General features: G+C 34.9%; 1 protein-coding gene and 1 pseudogene across 6 annotated transcripts in view; both read right to left on the bottom strand.

Moving 5' to 3' along the window:
• Window positions 1-16,824, bottom strand: part of NT5C3A (5'-nucleotidase, cytosolic IIIA) — a 39,086-nt gene that overhangs the window by 8,890 nt on the left and 13,372 nt on the right. The window contains exons 1-3 of one of the 6 annotated variants that reach the window (XM_065938597.1): window positions 10,308-10,455; window positions 6,320-6,374; window positions 357-455 (exon numbers count right to left, since the gene is read on the bottom strand). In XM_065938597.1, coding sequence (XP_065794669.1) covers window positions 357-455; window positions 6,320-6,355 — 135 coding nt within the window. In that variant the 5' untranslated portion in view covers window positions 6,356-6,374; window positions 10,308-10,455. Of the gene's footprint in view, window positions 1-356; window positions 456-3,894; window positions 3,914-6,319; window positions 6,375-8,243; window positions 8,265-10,307; window positions 10,456-16,824 lie in introns of those variants that run through there. The other 5 variants (XM_065938599.1, XM_065938598.1, XM_065938601.1 and 2 more) reach the window with 5 other exon arrangements.
• Window positions 11,514-12,744, bottom strand: LOC136170766 (large ribosomal subunit protein uL23 pseudogene; annotated as a pseudogene).

Raw genomic sequence — 16,824 nt, 5'->3', positions numbered from 1 at the left:
AAAAGAATACCTTGAAACTGTCCACAATTTAAAGATTATTAATCATATTGTTAAATCAATTTACTTAAGATGGTTTAATACTTAATGCATAGCACTATTTAGCTGAGCACTTAATATTAAAGAAAAGTTAAAATTATTTCAAGGTTATTAACTTCTGTTTGTTTCCAGTGGGGTATTCTGCATATTTTAGACCAATTCCAGATACATCTCTTAGATTTTTACATTCCAAAAGGACAGGCAAAGCTTGTCTATCTAAGCTTTCTTTATTCAGATTGTAGCAAGACATAAAATGAATGAGTCTGCTTGAACATGAAAAATAGAGGTTTAATGCTAAAGGCTTCTTGATAATGATTCACCTGAAGTTTAGCAGCTCCTCCTTTGATAAGACCACAGATAATTTCTTCTACTCTTGATGGGTTCTTGATGTGAACTGAATTTTTCTGGATTTCTGGCATCTAAGAATCAAAGAAATGAATTAACTATTTTAAATTTCTTTTTCCCCAGGTTTCTTTGATAGCAAGCAGAGTAATATAAAAAGCTTGTATCATTTAAAGATGTAAAAGTGTCGAGGCATTATTTTAAAAAAAGCAAACCACCATAACAAATTGCCATTTATATAGCCAAAAAATTTTAAAGCACATCAGCTATTTCCATCTAGAATATTAAGACAAAACTACATTTTAAATACATTATCATAAAATGCAATTTTTCTAATTATAAAAGTCATGCATGTTCACAACAGAAAAAAACAGAAGTATAAAAAAGAAAAATTGCCTGTAATTCTACTGCCCAAAGCTAAACAAGTGCTTTAATGTTTTCTATTATTTTCATTTCTATGACTGCAACATGCATGTGTATGCACATAGTTTATCTCATTCACATTATATACTTTTGCATCTGGCTTTCTGAAATTAATATCAATGTATTTAATTTGAAAGGCTGCTTTAAGATCTTTACTCCTTTATTGTACTATACCCCCCAAAACTTCATTAATCTTGACATAAATTTTACAATGGATTTATTCCAAATTAAGATTACTACTAAATATCAGGCCACCTGGGCTGAGGCTGCTACTTAGGCTGGTTTATGCAGGCTTTAGCTTTGCTCAACAGTTTAACGTTATGTAAATAGCTTATTTTTTCTACCATATCACAGAGAGAATGAAACTGATCAGAGTAAAATTAGCACCAGCATGGTACTCTTATAGCACAAGAGGACTGGGGGAAGGAAACTGCAAATCACTTAATGGTCAGCTCCAAGTATAGAAAGACAGTAACTGAACCTCAAACTAAGATTCTACAGTGGCTTGTATCCAGTAAACTTTATTTTATATTCTATTATTATATGAGTGTTATCTCCAATATTAACATATTTCATGTGTGTTATGGACACAAGTTATGAAAAATTCCCCAGGCCTTTTATCTCTGCTATAAGAGAATCTGACTAGGTAAATCTGTCAGGTCCCAAGCTGTCCCTATATAATGGATAAAATCAGAAAATTAGAAAAAAGTTAATATGTCTTCCTAAGATTGGAGGATGAATACAGAAGTGGAGAGGAAACAGAAGTAGGAACATTAAATTTTTCTTCATGAATGAAAGGCCTGAATTTATAATACACTTAATTTCAAAAAGCCATATTTTTTAAATAGGGTAGGAGGATAACCTGCAATACAATTAACCTTCATACAGTGATCCTTTTAACTTAAATGAACTTTAAGGTGTTTCAAAAGAAAAAAGGTTATTTAAATCATCTAAATAAATGCAAGGAGATCAAACCAGTCAATCCTAAAGGAAATCTGTCCTGAATATTCACTGGAAGGACTGATGCTAAAGCTGAAACTCCAAAATTTTGGCCACCTGATGTGAAAAACTGACTCCTTGGAAAAGACCCTGATGCTGGGAAAGACTGAAGTCAGGAGGAGAAGGAGATGACAGAGGGTGAAATGGTTAGATGGCATCACCGACTCAATGGATATGAGTCTGAGCAAGCTCCGGGAGCTGGTGATGGACAGGGAAGCCTGGTGTGCTGCAGTTCATGAGGCTGCAAAGAGTTGGGACACGACTGAGCAACTGAGCTGAACTGAACTAAATCACTATTTATTTTATTGTGATTTTTTAAACAGATGAGAAAAATCAATAGGCACTTGCTCCTATATTCCTTTTTTTCATTCACTAACACCCATTTGTTTTTTAAATACTTACTATGTGTCTACTTCGTCAGACATAAGAAGCTCGGGGTACGATGCTCATACTATTTTCCTGTTGACTTTTAGGAATTACTGCTGTCACTTCTGATGCTCCCTTACAAATACCTTAGCAAGTAAATTGATCCCCTAATCAAATTCTGCTCTTACATCTGGCTTAACTGGCAGATGCATAATAAATAGCATATGCTTTATTCAGTAACTAACCCATTACTGAAAGCAACAGAGGGTATATGTCACTTACTCTATTTTCACCAAAAAAATGAGACATTTCGTTTTAGTGTGTCCATACTAAGAAAGATGTCCTGCCTCAAGCAAATCACATCCTACAATACATTTGATTTTAAAAAGCCATATTTAAACAGGACTTCTAATTAGGCTGGTTTCTGCTAGGCTATCAACTATTAGATCGGTTTATTTTACAGTGAAAATAAAGAGAACCAGTGGCTAGAGGCGCTCATATTCCTGCTTCTGCACAACATATAACCATTCATTTTCAGTAGTAGTGAACACCCAAACAGTACCACAGTGAAATAAGAGTGATAAAGACAGATGAAAGGGCAGCTACTGTTTCCAGAGAACACAAGAGGGGTGAGGACACAGGTGTAAGAAATATAAAAATTATATTCGCCTTGGATTATACAGTAAAATACCATATCTCCCCTTTTCACAGTACACATATATTACTGAAGTATATGATGAATACTTCTCAAAAACTTGAGACATTAGACATTTAGACATTTTACTGAAATATTTTAGAATACAGCCTAACAGAATTTACTGTATGAAATGTATCAATGAATATCAGAGTATCAGAACATTATGAAGCAGACTACAGGAGTATGCACTTCATCACATGTCACATACTTCTGTTACCCCCTCAAATCCCTCCCTCAGTCCTCTTGGACACAATATACCCACCTGTTTGGTGGTACATAAAATAATGATACTTGAAATTTGAAGGGCAAGTTATTTTAAATTGTTTGAAAACTTCCCAGTTTGATTATAATACAATGCTATGAAAAATAAATAAGGGACTAAAAATTTCCATCATTTATGAGCAAAAGAAAACAAATTCATTTTATAAGGTCATAATGTACAATGCTGGGGAAGGAGCAAAGCTTTCCTGACAAGAATCAGGGTATTCTGGCTGACGAGAGCCTAAGCTGAATCAATGCTAAAGATAACTAAGGAAAACCTAAAATATACTTATTCTGGCTAATCTTAAATATACTGTACTTGTACAGATGAAATGAACTCCTAATTACTAGTCTACTTCCACATTCAGAAGGCATGATTTCGAAAGAAATTGATTTCAAAGTTAAACAGTTTTGTTTACAGTATTTGTGAACAAATAATGTGATTATTTGATTAGATTATTTGATATTATCTTGTGGCCACACTGAGACAATATACTGCCTGGTAGTCACAGAACTGTCCTGATGATGTCTACCTGTGTATTTCTAAACATAGCTCACACAAGAATGAGTCTGAATTACTTAAGAACCTCTGTCTGAAGCTCTCAGTGGAAATATTTTTCCTTTGTTTTCCAATGGTCAGATATGGTACAAACAGAAGTCTTTATTACGGGTACAAAGGAGCGGGCAGTACAATTTTTGTGTGATGACATAAAAAGTATAGATTTTTAAAGCCACCTATGCAGACTGGTACATTTTTTTCACTGACACACCTAGATGATTCTTGCTTTATTTTGAAGATTAAGCACTGCTAAATCTGACTGATAGCCATCTCTTCTGCCTACCACATATCTGGCCTGTCTCCACATTAAAGTAGTGTAGGCGAGATTCTTTGCTTCATTTACCATATAGTCATTAAGTGTAAGGCACTCTGTTAAGCAACCCTGTAAGAGATACAGAAGTTTGAGTGAGATATACATCTTATACTCAAATGCATCTTCTCTACCATGGATTGTAATACAAGTAATCCAAATAATAAAAACATTGTCAAGATGTCCGTATACAAGAGAAACAGGAGAAACTAAGGTTACTTCTGCTGGGGTCAAAGGAGGGAGACCCATGGAGCTGGGCTTCTGCAGAGAAGCAGGATTTGGGTGTGCTGAGACTGGGGAGGAGCCAAAATACAGGATCTAATGTGGGAAAAGGATGAACAGCTCTGTTTTCCTAGAGCTTGAGGGTACAGCTGGCAACGTAAAAAATGCTAGCAATTTTTTAGAAGAGCACACCAAAGGTAAAAATTATACAAATTCAGACTATAATAAAAATTACTTAAACATGTATCATCTCAAGGGCTTGTTTTCCCTCCACAGTGCTTTTGTACGGGCTATGCTGTGCTCTGCTTAGCCTCTCACTCGTGTCCCACTCTGCAACCCCATGGGCCGTAGCCCGCCAAGCTCCTCTGTCCGTGGGGATTCTCCAGGCAAGAATACTGGAGTGGGTTACCATGCCCTCCTCCAGGGGATCTTCCTGACCCAGGAATCGAACGGGGGTCTCCTGCATTGCAGGTGGATTCTTTACCAGCTGAGCTGGTATCAGGGAAGGTATCAGGGAAGCCCCAACTACACTGCAACTTGCTTCTAAAGGAGACACATGGTAGAAGGTTCTAGGACCCTGGTAACAACAAATTATATGGCAGGATTTTTTATATCACTTGTATTCATTTTCGGAAAAAAACAAAATCAACTCAAGCAAGAAAATGAGTTTAGACTGACTTAATTCAGAGATATTTATGCTCAGTATCAATAAATCAAATGCCAATCATGCAATGGATGCAAAGGTCATGTTCAAGTATTAGATTGAACCATATAAAACTGCCAACATTGGACTGTTATTTCATGTATTAAAGAATCAGCAATTTCATACGCTTCATCCTAAGAGCTCTAAGTACACTGCTGACAAGCTTAATCAGCACTCTGAGTAAATTTTAACCTCCCATCACACACTGGATGAGGAAAGTTAAACGAAACAAGAGATTTACTAATGGTGACACAAAGCTGCTTGCATGCTAAGTTCTGGTTTATAGGTTCAAACAAGAAAAAGAAAATTAGAAAGAAAAAGCATGAAAAAATAGAGAAAAGGAAGAACAAAAAGAACAGAAAGAGAAAATAAGAAAGAGATCATGGGGCAGCTGCCTTCTTTAAAAGAGAGAAAGAAATAGTGATTTTTAAAGTTTTGTGACTGAATAAGGATGGACATAATTTCCCCCACATTTACAAATAAATCCTACTTACATAAAACACTAATATAGGAGATTGACATTCACTGGGTGCTTACCATGTGCTTTTAAGTACTTTATATAAATACTTTTTCAGTAAATATGCATGAGGACATTTCAATTATAAGATGAATAAGGTCAAAGGATATAATGTATAACATGGTGATTATTACTATTATATAATTGAAATTTACTCCAAAGGTACAACTCAAATATTCTCCAAAAAAAAAAGGTATATTTGTGAGGTCATGGACATGGTAACTAAAGGGGGTAAACTTTCACAATGTATACTCGTATCAAATAATCACATTGGACACTTTAAATAGCTTATAATTTTATTGGTTAATTACATCTTAATAAAGCTGGGAAAAGATACGAATAAGGACAACAGGAGACTGGTGGTTTCACATGCATTTCTTAAAGGTGAGATGGTTGCGTGGTTTCAAAGATGTCACTGCTAATAAGGACTGAGTTAAGATCTGAAGCCACTTCTGAAGCCAAAGCCTATATTTTCCCTATCTCATCCTAATGTGTATAATGCAATGAAAGCTACTGCTGTTCAAAAAGTTTTTAAAAATTAGTTAAATGCTTGTCATTTTAATTCAGAGGCCTAAGATAAAAGATCTCATGTTGTATGATGTAACTGTGCTGTTACTGAGCAAGGAAAATTTAGCACAAAAAAGGAATGGGGTAATCATTTTATCTGCTGAAAAACATTTTAATGCACATTATATTTCAAGCAAAAAAAAATTCCAAGGAAAGTCAATTCAACAAGTATTTGAAGTTCTGTTGGGTGTCTAACATTGTGAAGAAAGATCTGTGTAAAGTTACAGTCCCTTAATTAATTATCTGATTAAAGACAGAGATAAAAGTGGTGCAGATTCACCATTAATAAATGGAACTGAAAATAGTCAAATACCCACCATTTTCACATGTACAGCAGAATCTTGATTAAGCATTTCTTGGTTATCCAATCTTCTGGATTTTCCCAGGTGATGTCACAGTAAAAGAGAGAGAAAAAAGGTACATGTGACACGCAGACATTTCAGGCTCTTCCTGTATGTTAATACACTTTGGTTTGACTGAAATACTAAGTTATTGAAGGCAGCTTTTTTCTTTCCTAAGAAGCTCAGCAAAGATTTTACTCTATCTCACAAAGTTTTGGGCTAAAAATTTTGTACGGAGAACTTGCAGCTCTCCTATAAGAACTTATATGGTTTAATAAGATTTGAATAAAGAGTTAAAGTGAAGTATATATTTGGAAAAAATGTTTTATTGCATGAGCACTTTATCAACATCTTCTCTACATGTAAGGATGAAGTTTGTGGGAAAATCATGCATTATTAATCCTGAATCAGTGAAGAAATATACAAACAGAATGTTAGGAGAAACATAATCCACAGAAGTCAGATTTATTCTTCAACTTTTTCATATTAAAATCTTTAATTTTGTGAAATGCTGTGACTAAGATTTGACTTGTGTTTGAATCTAGCATAGTATCTGGCACAAAATAGGTTAAGTGATAGTGTTTAACTGAATGATCATTTAAGGGTTTTGGGTAAGACATCTTATTATACTAAGTTTCATTTTTGCAGTATAAATCTTAAGGAAAATTATTTATTTTTGCTCCTCAAATGACTCTACTTTCTTTATTCTAGGTAAGCAAAAGTTTATAATGAAGGCACTATTTAAACAGGGTAAGTTAGCTGAGAGGAAATAACTGACTTTTTCTTAGACTCTGGTAACAGAAGTTGAACATTAGATGAATGTTCTTTATAATTAAAACATGTGTAGCAGATATTAAAAAATTCTCAAATTCTAAAACCCTTTCCCTATTCCACTTAAAGTACATAAAATTGGGAAATATCTTACTTGAAAAAGTGTTTCCCACCCCTCTCAGAAGGGCTGCTAGTAAGTCGATGATCTTATAATTGATGGCATCTTAGAGTTGATAAACAATATTTAAATAGTAGGATACCTCCATTTTTTCACATGTGAAAAATATTGTCATTGAAATTGCCTAGCAAGTCTGTTTCTTCATTTAGGGAATCCAAAATATAAACTATGAAATGCTTATGGCTTTTCTTCAATGTTTAATATCTGAAAAGGGTTTCTAGGTTTCTCAGAAGGCACTATTTAAATAAAACCATTTTATTAGGTTGAAAAAAAAGAAAGAGAATGTGAAAAAGTACAGTGAAGCTTTAAAAAAAAAAATCAACATATTCTGACACATTTGGAAAACCTAAAAGAAACAATTCAAGCAGTGAAGAATACATTTTACTATCTGGGAATCTAAAATCTTTGGTTAGGTGTAGCCCAGCAGACCCAATTCCTCTCCACTCTCCATCCTCAACTATGGCTCTTTTTGGAGCTTTCATTCATGTTCAGTAGAAAAGGAAAGGGGAAAAAAAAAAAAAGCCAGTGTCAGTAGGTAAGAAAGTTAATCATCTTTCTCATGACCTCCATTAATTTTATTTAAACAAAATACAAATTAAATAGTGATCAGAAATTTGATATGATAATAAGTAAAAAGACCAACTTTAGGACTAAGCAAACCTAAATAGCTAACTAGATACTACATAAATCTCAAGTGACAATATTTCATTCTTCCTAGTCCTCAATGGCAATCTGACCAGAATTTATTCTTTTTTTTTTTTTTTTTTCAGAATTTATTCTTATTCAAAGATAATCTCACACAAGTGATACTATAGTCCTAACAGAAAAATCACTATCATTACAGAAGTGTACCGACTAGGGTATAAATGTCAGCATTCTGGCAGTACTCTAAGGAAGACACTGAAAATTAGGGCAGAGTATTTTTAAACCAATAGGCTTGTAAACCTATACCTGGTATATAAAGTTCTGGCTTACTCTGCCAGCAGTCATCTGTTGCAGATGCTTCAAGAGAAGAGTTGCTGAAAAAAACAAATCGAGTGCAGAAGACTTGTTCAAATATAGAAAATATTACCCTTGAACTATGAACTCCTAAGAAAGTTTTGAAGTTTCAAAGTATTGGGCATCTTTAAATGTGGACTGGAAAATGTGGAAACTGGAAAAAACATTACTTTGTGTTCGTTTGCTATGAGTTTAAGGTCTCTACTGTAACAGTGTTCGTTACAAGGAACATGTAGGACAAGGCTAAAGGCCGAAGCAAGAGGTAAGAAGAACTTCACTTGCATAGCATAAACCTGAGAACTGACAAGTTTCAGCTATTGTGGTATTTCATTCTGAGATGATTATTTTTACCCCTTGAAATTATTTATAAATCAATGAAAATTTCTGTATCAAGTAAAAAATTTGATTTGCCTTTATACCGTTTTAAAGTATCTGAATGCAAATTGAATACTTTTAAAGGCCCTTTTGACTGTCTTATAGGAAAGTGAAAAAATATTAAAATTTATTGATATTATTAGCTTAAAAAGCTGTGATTCTGCTTTAAGTATGCTACTTTCAGAAACATTTAAACTATACAATAAAGTAATGAAATTTTGAATGATAAACTGTATACTACTTATATTAAGGTATGTATTACTACAATATGGACAGGGTATCAGCAACAGTCCTAAAAATCTTACTGCATATCTCTGGCAACATACATTACTTGTCCTAAGCTTGGGTTTTTAATAATAACACTTAGGGTGATCAGGACATGGAAGATCGAACTATAAATTCATTATTTGTAAAACATTATAAAATCAGTTTCTTGGAGGGCATTTAAAGAATTCTCCCTGATTAGATTTTCAAGGCAGCAGTAAAAAAAATAGCAACAATAAAAAGTAAAAACTGGAAAGTGAAACTGTCTCTTGATACAAACATAAAACAAAAACGAAACTGAATAGCAAAAGGTGGGAGAGTAGAAGAAGGTGGTAGAAGAAAACAGATTTCAAAGGTTATTTAAAAATTGGAAATTTATGCCAATTTTCTTAAATGGCAAAACGTGGCTTCTCAGAATTTTATAGATACTTATGAGAATACACAATTTCAGAGCTTAGAATTTCTTCATCTATCCTCCACACCTCCTCTGCCCTACTGCCTAATAGTGTTTTTCAAGATAAGAAAACCAAGGCACAGGGAAAATAGATAATTTATACTGATTACCCTCAGAATACTCTTGAGTTACTCTGTCCTTGAATTTGTCCTACAACAACAGCATAGGTAGTAAACAATATCCAGAGGTGTAGGACTTGGATACAGGGTGCCAATAAAAACCAAGTAAACTACCTTTAAGAAATGATCTGCTGCATTCATTAGCTAACTATAAAAAATAAGGCAAATTCAATTATTTAAATCTCAGTTAACCATACCATTCTAGGCTGTTTAGTAATACATATGTTTGGATCGATGGTAATGTATATGTTTGAATCTTAATTTTCATCATACGGTGTTTTATAATCCTTTCAGACAGTAATCCAGCTTTTATCAATTTATAAAACATAACTATTATAAATCCATTCCATGATATCCTGGATAAAGCTTATAGGCACAAAATAAAAATTAATTATCTTTATTATTAGCAATAATAAAAAGTTCCTAATCCTAGGTACACAAATCATGTGGCTATCAGCAAAACTGAGTCACACAACAACTAAATGAACAACAAAATTGGATTTTTTCTTCCCCCTGAAAAGAGATTTCTGAGGGTACATGGCTTTTTCTTAACATCTACGTGTGAAACAAAAAGCTCTTAAAATTAGATCCTACAAATTAGCATTTCTGAGACCCAAGACACTGCAAGGTTTTCCATATTCATATCTTTGCAAACTATAAAGACGTTTTGTGTTACACGGGATCATTCTATTTTAATTTACTTAATTTGGATTTTTAAATGCCTAAGATTTCAACAAGACACAGAATCAAGTTAAGAATCAGATGAAGTTCAACAAGAGAAACTCACTGTTTATATGAACTTACCCTGAAGGTAACCGGACAAGCTACAGCAGCGAAAGAAAATTCTTCCTGTTTGAGGAGCACTAATATAGTGCAAGGTGCAGCCGGGGGCGGTCCCAGCAGCCTCGGCTAACATGCTCCATGCAAAATCGGCCCTGTGACGCGTCACCACACAGGGCTTTATTATGCTCTGGTGACAGGCTTGCTAGCTCTGCACTCGTCACCAGCCAGTCTACAGAACAGGATCAGAGAACACAATGTGGCAGTTAAGGAAGAGAAGGTAAATCTGTACTATTAGAGCACTGCCCACTTGCTCTGCAAAGAAAAGAGGAACCTCAATAGTTTTCACACTTGAAAACACCCTCTTCCTCATTATGTGATTCAGCTGTCAGCTCACTTGCCGTGTGTGTTCTTCTCCGTACGAATATGATATTTTAATACAAAGTGAAAAAGACCAGGTCCTGTTTGCCAGGGCTGGGGGGAGGGGAGAGCGGGGAGCTATTGCTCAACAGGTACAGAGTTTCAGTTTGGAAGATGAAGTGTTCTGGAGATGGATGGCAGCAGTGGTGGTGGTTTCATAACAATGTCAATACGCTTAATGCCACTGAACTGCACACGTAAAAACAGGTAAAATGGTAAACTCTGTCATGTGTATTTTACAGCTTTAAAAAGATTAGCTCATGTAAGACATGTGAAAAACAGTATTTGCATTAAAGTGTGGTAAGTTGTTAACAATCTTCATTGAAGGGTAGTGGGATTTAAAGTGATTTTTATGTGTTTCTTCATATTTTCCTACACTCTAAATTTCAACAAGACCATGCACGGATCTATTAAAAAATCTGAACAGATTGAAAATTAACTTTTATGGTTAAAAAACTGAAAAAGCTCCCTTCCTGCTGGAAATGAAAGCAAACTGTTGTGAAGGTAAATATTTTTAACATTTAAAGAGAAATCAGTCTTGTTTTTAACCTAAGTCGTAGGATTAAATATGCTAATACCATGTGGCAGGGCCTGATAGATAAGTTACGTTACTGGCTCTGGGAAGCTTTATCATGAGGAACAGGGCTACGCCACACTCATGTAAATAAATTTGTATACTAGCCTTTTCTTGTCTATACTCAAAGCAAACTGAACCAACATAACATTTCAGTAATCAGACTTTGTGAAGTAGCACTCTGTGCTACAAATGATACAAAAAATTTAAAAGTTGTTTTTAAAAAAGGCCACTAACAAATTACCCAAACTTGGTATCTACCAAATGTTAAAAATTTGGCATTACTATCTTATTTTAATAAGATGAGAAGATTGACAACATAATATTCCTCTTAGAGGAAAATCTTTTATATTCTAGTAATGGAGGCTCAGGACTTCCCTGATCGCTCAGTGGTAGTGAACCCACCTGTCAATGCAGAAGACACAGGTTTGATCCCTGGGTCAGGAATATCCCCTGGAGAAGGAAATGGCAACCTATACCAGTATTCTTGTCTGGGAAATCCCATGGACGGAGGAGCCTAGTGGGCTACAGTCCAAGTGGCTGCAGCAGTCAGACACGACTTAACTGACTACCCAACAACAACGGAGGCTTAAGGGCAACTAGGTGATCCATTTTGAAAACACCTCTGTGCTGTGTATGAATGTGTTGACTAAACTGTCCTTTAATATAGTAAGATGGTTAGCACTGACAAGAATTTTAAAGATATCTTTGTTTTTTTTTTTTACATAGTGAAAAATTTTACATTTGGAATTAGCCAGCTGGACTCAGTTTAGATGATCCCAATTTTGTTGGCAACATCCAAAGCATCATAGTCAGGAGCCAGTTGAACATATGCCTTCTTCTCTTCATCAGGCCTGATCAGAGTATTGACCTTAGCCACGTCAATGTCATAGAGCTTCTTCACAGCCTGTTTAATTTGGTGTTGTTGACCTTGACATCCACAATGAATACCAGTGTGTTGTTGTCTTCTATTTTCTTCATGGCCGACTCGGTGGTGAGGGGGAATTTGATGATGGCATAGTGGTCAAGTTTGTTTCTCCTGGGGGCGCTCTTCCGAGGATATTTGGGCTGCCTCCTGAGCCTCAGTGTTTTGGGCCGCCGGAAGGTGGGTGACGTCCGGATCTTCTTTTTCTTGTGGCTGTGGACACCTTTCAACACTGCTTTCTTGGCCTTCAAAGCCTTTGCTTTGGCTTCAGCTTTAGGAGGGGCAGGGGCTTCCTTCTTCGCCTTCGGCGCCATCTTCATGAAAAGCTAAAGATATCTTTTTATTTATTTTTTTAGTTCTACCACTTTATTGCTACCAACCCATTTCCCTCCACCCTCATGCACACATGCTCAGTCATGTAATCCCATGGACTTCAGCCCGCCAGACTCCTCTGTCCATGAACTTTTCCAGGCAAGAATACTGGAGTGAGTTGCCATTTCCTTCTCCAAAAGCTAAAGATATCTTTTTAAAAGATCACTCCAGATGAATCACATCTAAAGAAAACAATAAAAAATGGTGGAGCTGGAGTTCCACAACCTTTTAGGAGGGGAATTTAGAAATACTATTAAAAGCTTTAGAAATACACATTCCCTTTGACAGACCAATTTTATGTCCTAAGGACTTTACCCTAAGGAAATAGGGCAGTGTATGAAGATTTAGTTGTAAGGATGTGTATGGCAGAGTTACTTGATAACACTGGGAAACTGTAAACACCCTAAATGCCCAGTATCTAAATGTTTATTGACACAAGGGAGGTGAATAAATTGTGGAATACACATAAAAGTTATACAGTTCTCAAAGATGATTACTATAAACAGTTACAATCTACTGTATGTTTACTGAGTGCCAGACACTTTTAAGCACTTGACGTACCTCGTCTCATCTCATCTTATAACCCGAGAAGGTGGGTGCTACTATTATCCTCATAGTTGGCAAATGGCAGAAATGGATTCAAACTCAGGTTTCTGTGACTTCAGAATCCATGCCTGTAAATCAATATACAGAACTGCTCTGTGAGATCAATATTTACAGATATACTGAGATATGCATGATCTATTATTGAGTGACAGGAGTTATGAGAGTATCGATAGCCAGAGTCCAATTTTTGGGGGAAAATCTTTAAATAAGCACAGGAAAATCTAAAGTAGAACACACAAGACAGTATCAGTAATGGGAGTAAAGGGCCATTTTTATTTTCTGAACTATATAAAACAAGTGAGTTCCTTGGGGGAAAATGGCTTATTAAAATGTTACAGTAGTTGAACCAATCATGTCCATAAATCAGAAAAGAAAGTTTAAAAAAAAATCAGAACCAGTCAACATCACATGGATTGATTATTTTGAAGAATATTTCTAAAGCAGAGAATTCAGCCAGTTGACCCTAAAACAAAACAAAACACAGCATGAGAACCAAGACGGCTAGTTTCTTATCAAGAGGGGTATTTTGGTCTCTAAGAGACAGAAGGCTTTGGTTCTGATGGTGTTCTGTCCTGTTACTCTAAGGAGAGTAGAGAAGAGACGAAATATGAGTATTGATTCCTGACCATATGTAGGAGATAATGTCTGCCTTTGAATTCCATCCAGTAAGTGAGTATATGCCATGGGGATGGGAATGTGTGTCTGGTGAGGTGTCCATCTATGTCTAAAAAAACAATTTATATACCTTAATTTAAAAATAATTTACTGCTAAAAAGTGTTAATCACCTGAGCCTCCAGTCAAGTCAGAATTTTTTTGCAATAGTAACATCAAAGACCCCTGATTACAGACCACAACAGATACGGTAACAATGAAAAAGTTTGAAACACTGCAAGAATTACCAAAATGTGAGACACAAAGTGAGTAAATGCTGTTGGGAAAATGGTGCCAACAGACTTGCTTGATGCAGAATTGTCACAAACCTTGAATTTGTAAAAAAATGCAATATGTAAAGTGCAGGAAAACGAGGTATGCCTGTGTAATTTAATCAGTAAAACCCTAAGAGAAAGATAATACTTCCCTTTTCATTATAGATAAGGAATCTAAGGTCTGGGAGAAGTCACTTATTACTTACATACATGAGCTGGAAAACTCTTCTTTCTTACTACATCAGCACTGTTTCTAGGCAATAATATAAGCGTAACACTTACATTAGAGGACTAAGGATGTGTATCAATAAGAGCAATGTTTTGAAAATCGCCAGGAAAAAGGAAGAAGGACAGATGCAAAATACTGAATGAAAGAAAATGAATTTTGTTTCAAATAGCTCTAGGATCTTTTTTTTTTTTTTTTGAGAGGAGATTTAACAGATCCAGGAAGAAATCATATAGAACTCATAAAGGCAGACTCTTTTAACAGCACACAGAGGACTTTCATCTCTGGACACAATGACTGGGCCTTGTTGCCTGGGAGTTTCTTTATTCACTGTCATAGAAACAGTAATTACTCATACCACTCCTAGTGAAACTCTAAACCTGAAACTGATATACCAAAGAGCAAAGAATCATGCAGGAGTCAAATATTTGGCAGATTTTTCTCTCCTTATAACACTAAAACTGGCTGTCTTTATCACTATCGAAAGGGATATTCATTTGTACTTCTGTATAACTTGTTACAATGTTTAGATGTTATCAATTTTCAATTAACTTTGAAAAGCTAAAAATGATCACTTTATACTTTGCCTCAAAAGTTTTGAAATAATAAAAAAACAAAGTCCAGAGAAAATCTATCCATTTAAATCTTAATAACTTATTAATTGATTTTGTTTTTAACCTTTGGTCAGGGAGTAAAGAGAATAAAGGTACTGCATTAATTAACAGTTGTATATGAAAAAAACCACTTCATAATCCCATATAAGACTTGTGGTATACAGTTATTTCTCAATAATCCAGCCTATGACTTAACTACAGTTTATCATAATCCAATTATCATTCCTCTATGTAATTTTAAACTTCAACCTGAACTTGACTGTGACACCCTAGGAAGTTATTCCAAACCAAGCAATAAAGTCATATAAGGAAGACAATCCATAGATGAGATGTAATGCTCTCTATAAGGACTCTTGCAAAACTTGTTCCTGCTAATTGTTGTATGATGTAAACAGCAAGACCATTTTTTTAAACATGCAAAACACCTGTCTAGGCATCTGACTTCTATCAAAACTTCTCTGAAAAAAAAAAGTCAACTAACTTCAACAGTGTGACTGTCAAAATAAAACTGAAAAAAAATAATATAAATATTTATATGAATACGGTTTAAAATATTTAATGAGCAAAAACAGAGCTGAAAATAATGAACTATTACATGCTGGGAAAATGAACAATAAATAAAGATTTTCCTTTAAGTTTTTTTCTCATTTAAAGTAATTTCAAAAACATATCCTATTTGGGGACTGTTAGCACAGTTTATTGCTGCATTTATGAATTTTCACACATATACACAAACTGAGGAAAACCTATGGGTCTGGTCTCAATGCATTTCTTAAAAACTCTATGCAACAATCTAGGAGTGAGTAACTTAATTTTCAGAAACTCAAATGAAGTTATTGAACATATTCTATATCTTTTTATTTTTTCACTTAAAAAGTAATAAATTCTGTAAACTCCTTTAGAGGAAATGACATTTATGTTGTAATAAGTAGGTCAAGTTCAAGAAAACTGGGTGTAAGACAATACCATAAAGGAAGGAAGTCTGTCTGCCTTCCTCTCCTCTCAAACGTACTATTAATAGTAGTAATTATTCAAGGTGCTCAGCACTGAAATTGATGTTCCTGTTTTATTATGTCTAAATTTCTGTGCCTGAAATAAAACAGCAAGAGAAACTTTTGTTTTAATTTTGGACTCTTTCCACATCACACAGTTGGTATTCTATACGTTGAAAGGAAACAGTATTGCTTGGGATTACTAGCTTGGTATGGGTTATATTAAAAGTGGTAAGAAACAGTTATGCCATTAATGGCTTTTGTTATTGGTGTATTATATCCAGTACACCTAAAGGAGAATACAAAGGCTGAACTTACTATCCCTTCTTTTAGCTATGCTAAACAAACTCATTTAAAAAGTAATAAGGTAAGAAAACAATGAAGAAAATTATTGAAAGAGATTCAAGTTTATAAACTAATAACTTATAACAAAGAATTATTTAAAATCAAATGGATGATATCAGTGGTTGATAACCTGAGTTTTTAGAAGTGTGTAAGTAGAAGAAAACATAAAATATAACCCCTTCAAAACTTCTTTGAATAGTTAATAACTCAACACAGCAAACCAAAGAACTTAATCTTAGAATTTTGGCAACATATGTGTGCTCAGTCGCTCAGTCATGCCTGACTTTTGCAACGCCATGGACTGCAGTCCCACAGGCTCCTCTGTCCATGGAATTTGCCAGGCAAGAACACTGCAGTGGGCTGCTTTTTCCTACTCCAGGGGATCTTCCCAGCCTAGGGATCAAACCTGCGTCTCCTGTGTTGGCAGGCAAATTCTTTACCACTGCACCACCTGGGAAGCCTCTTGATAATATATAATACATTCAATAATGAAATGTGTGACACAGAAACCGAACTTATGGTTGTCAAAGGGGAAAGGGA

This window comes from Muntiacus reevesi, chromosome 6 (genome assembly GCF_963930625.1).
Source record: "Muntiacus reevesi chromosome 6, mMunRee1.1, whole genome shotgun sequence".
NCBI classification, from domain to species: Eukaryota; Metazoa; Chordata; class Mammalia; order Artiodactyla; family Cervidae; genus Muntiacus; species Muntiacus reevesi.
Note: the sequence above shows the minus strand (reverse complement) of the source record. Positions and strands in the feature narration are given on the sequence as shown.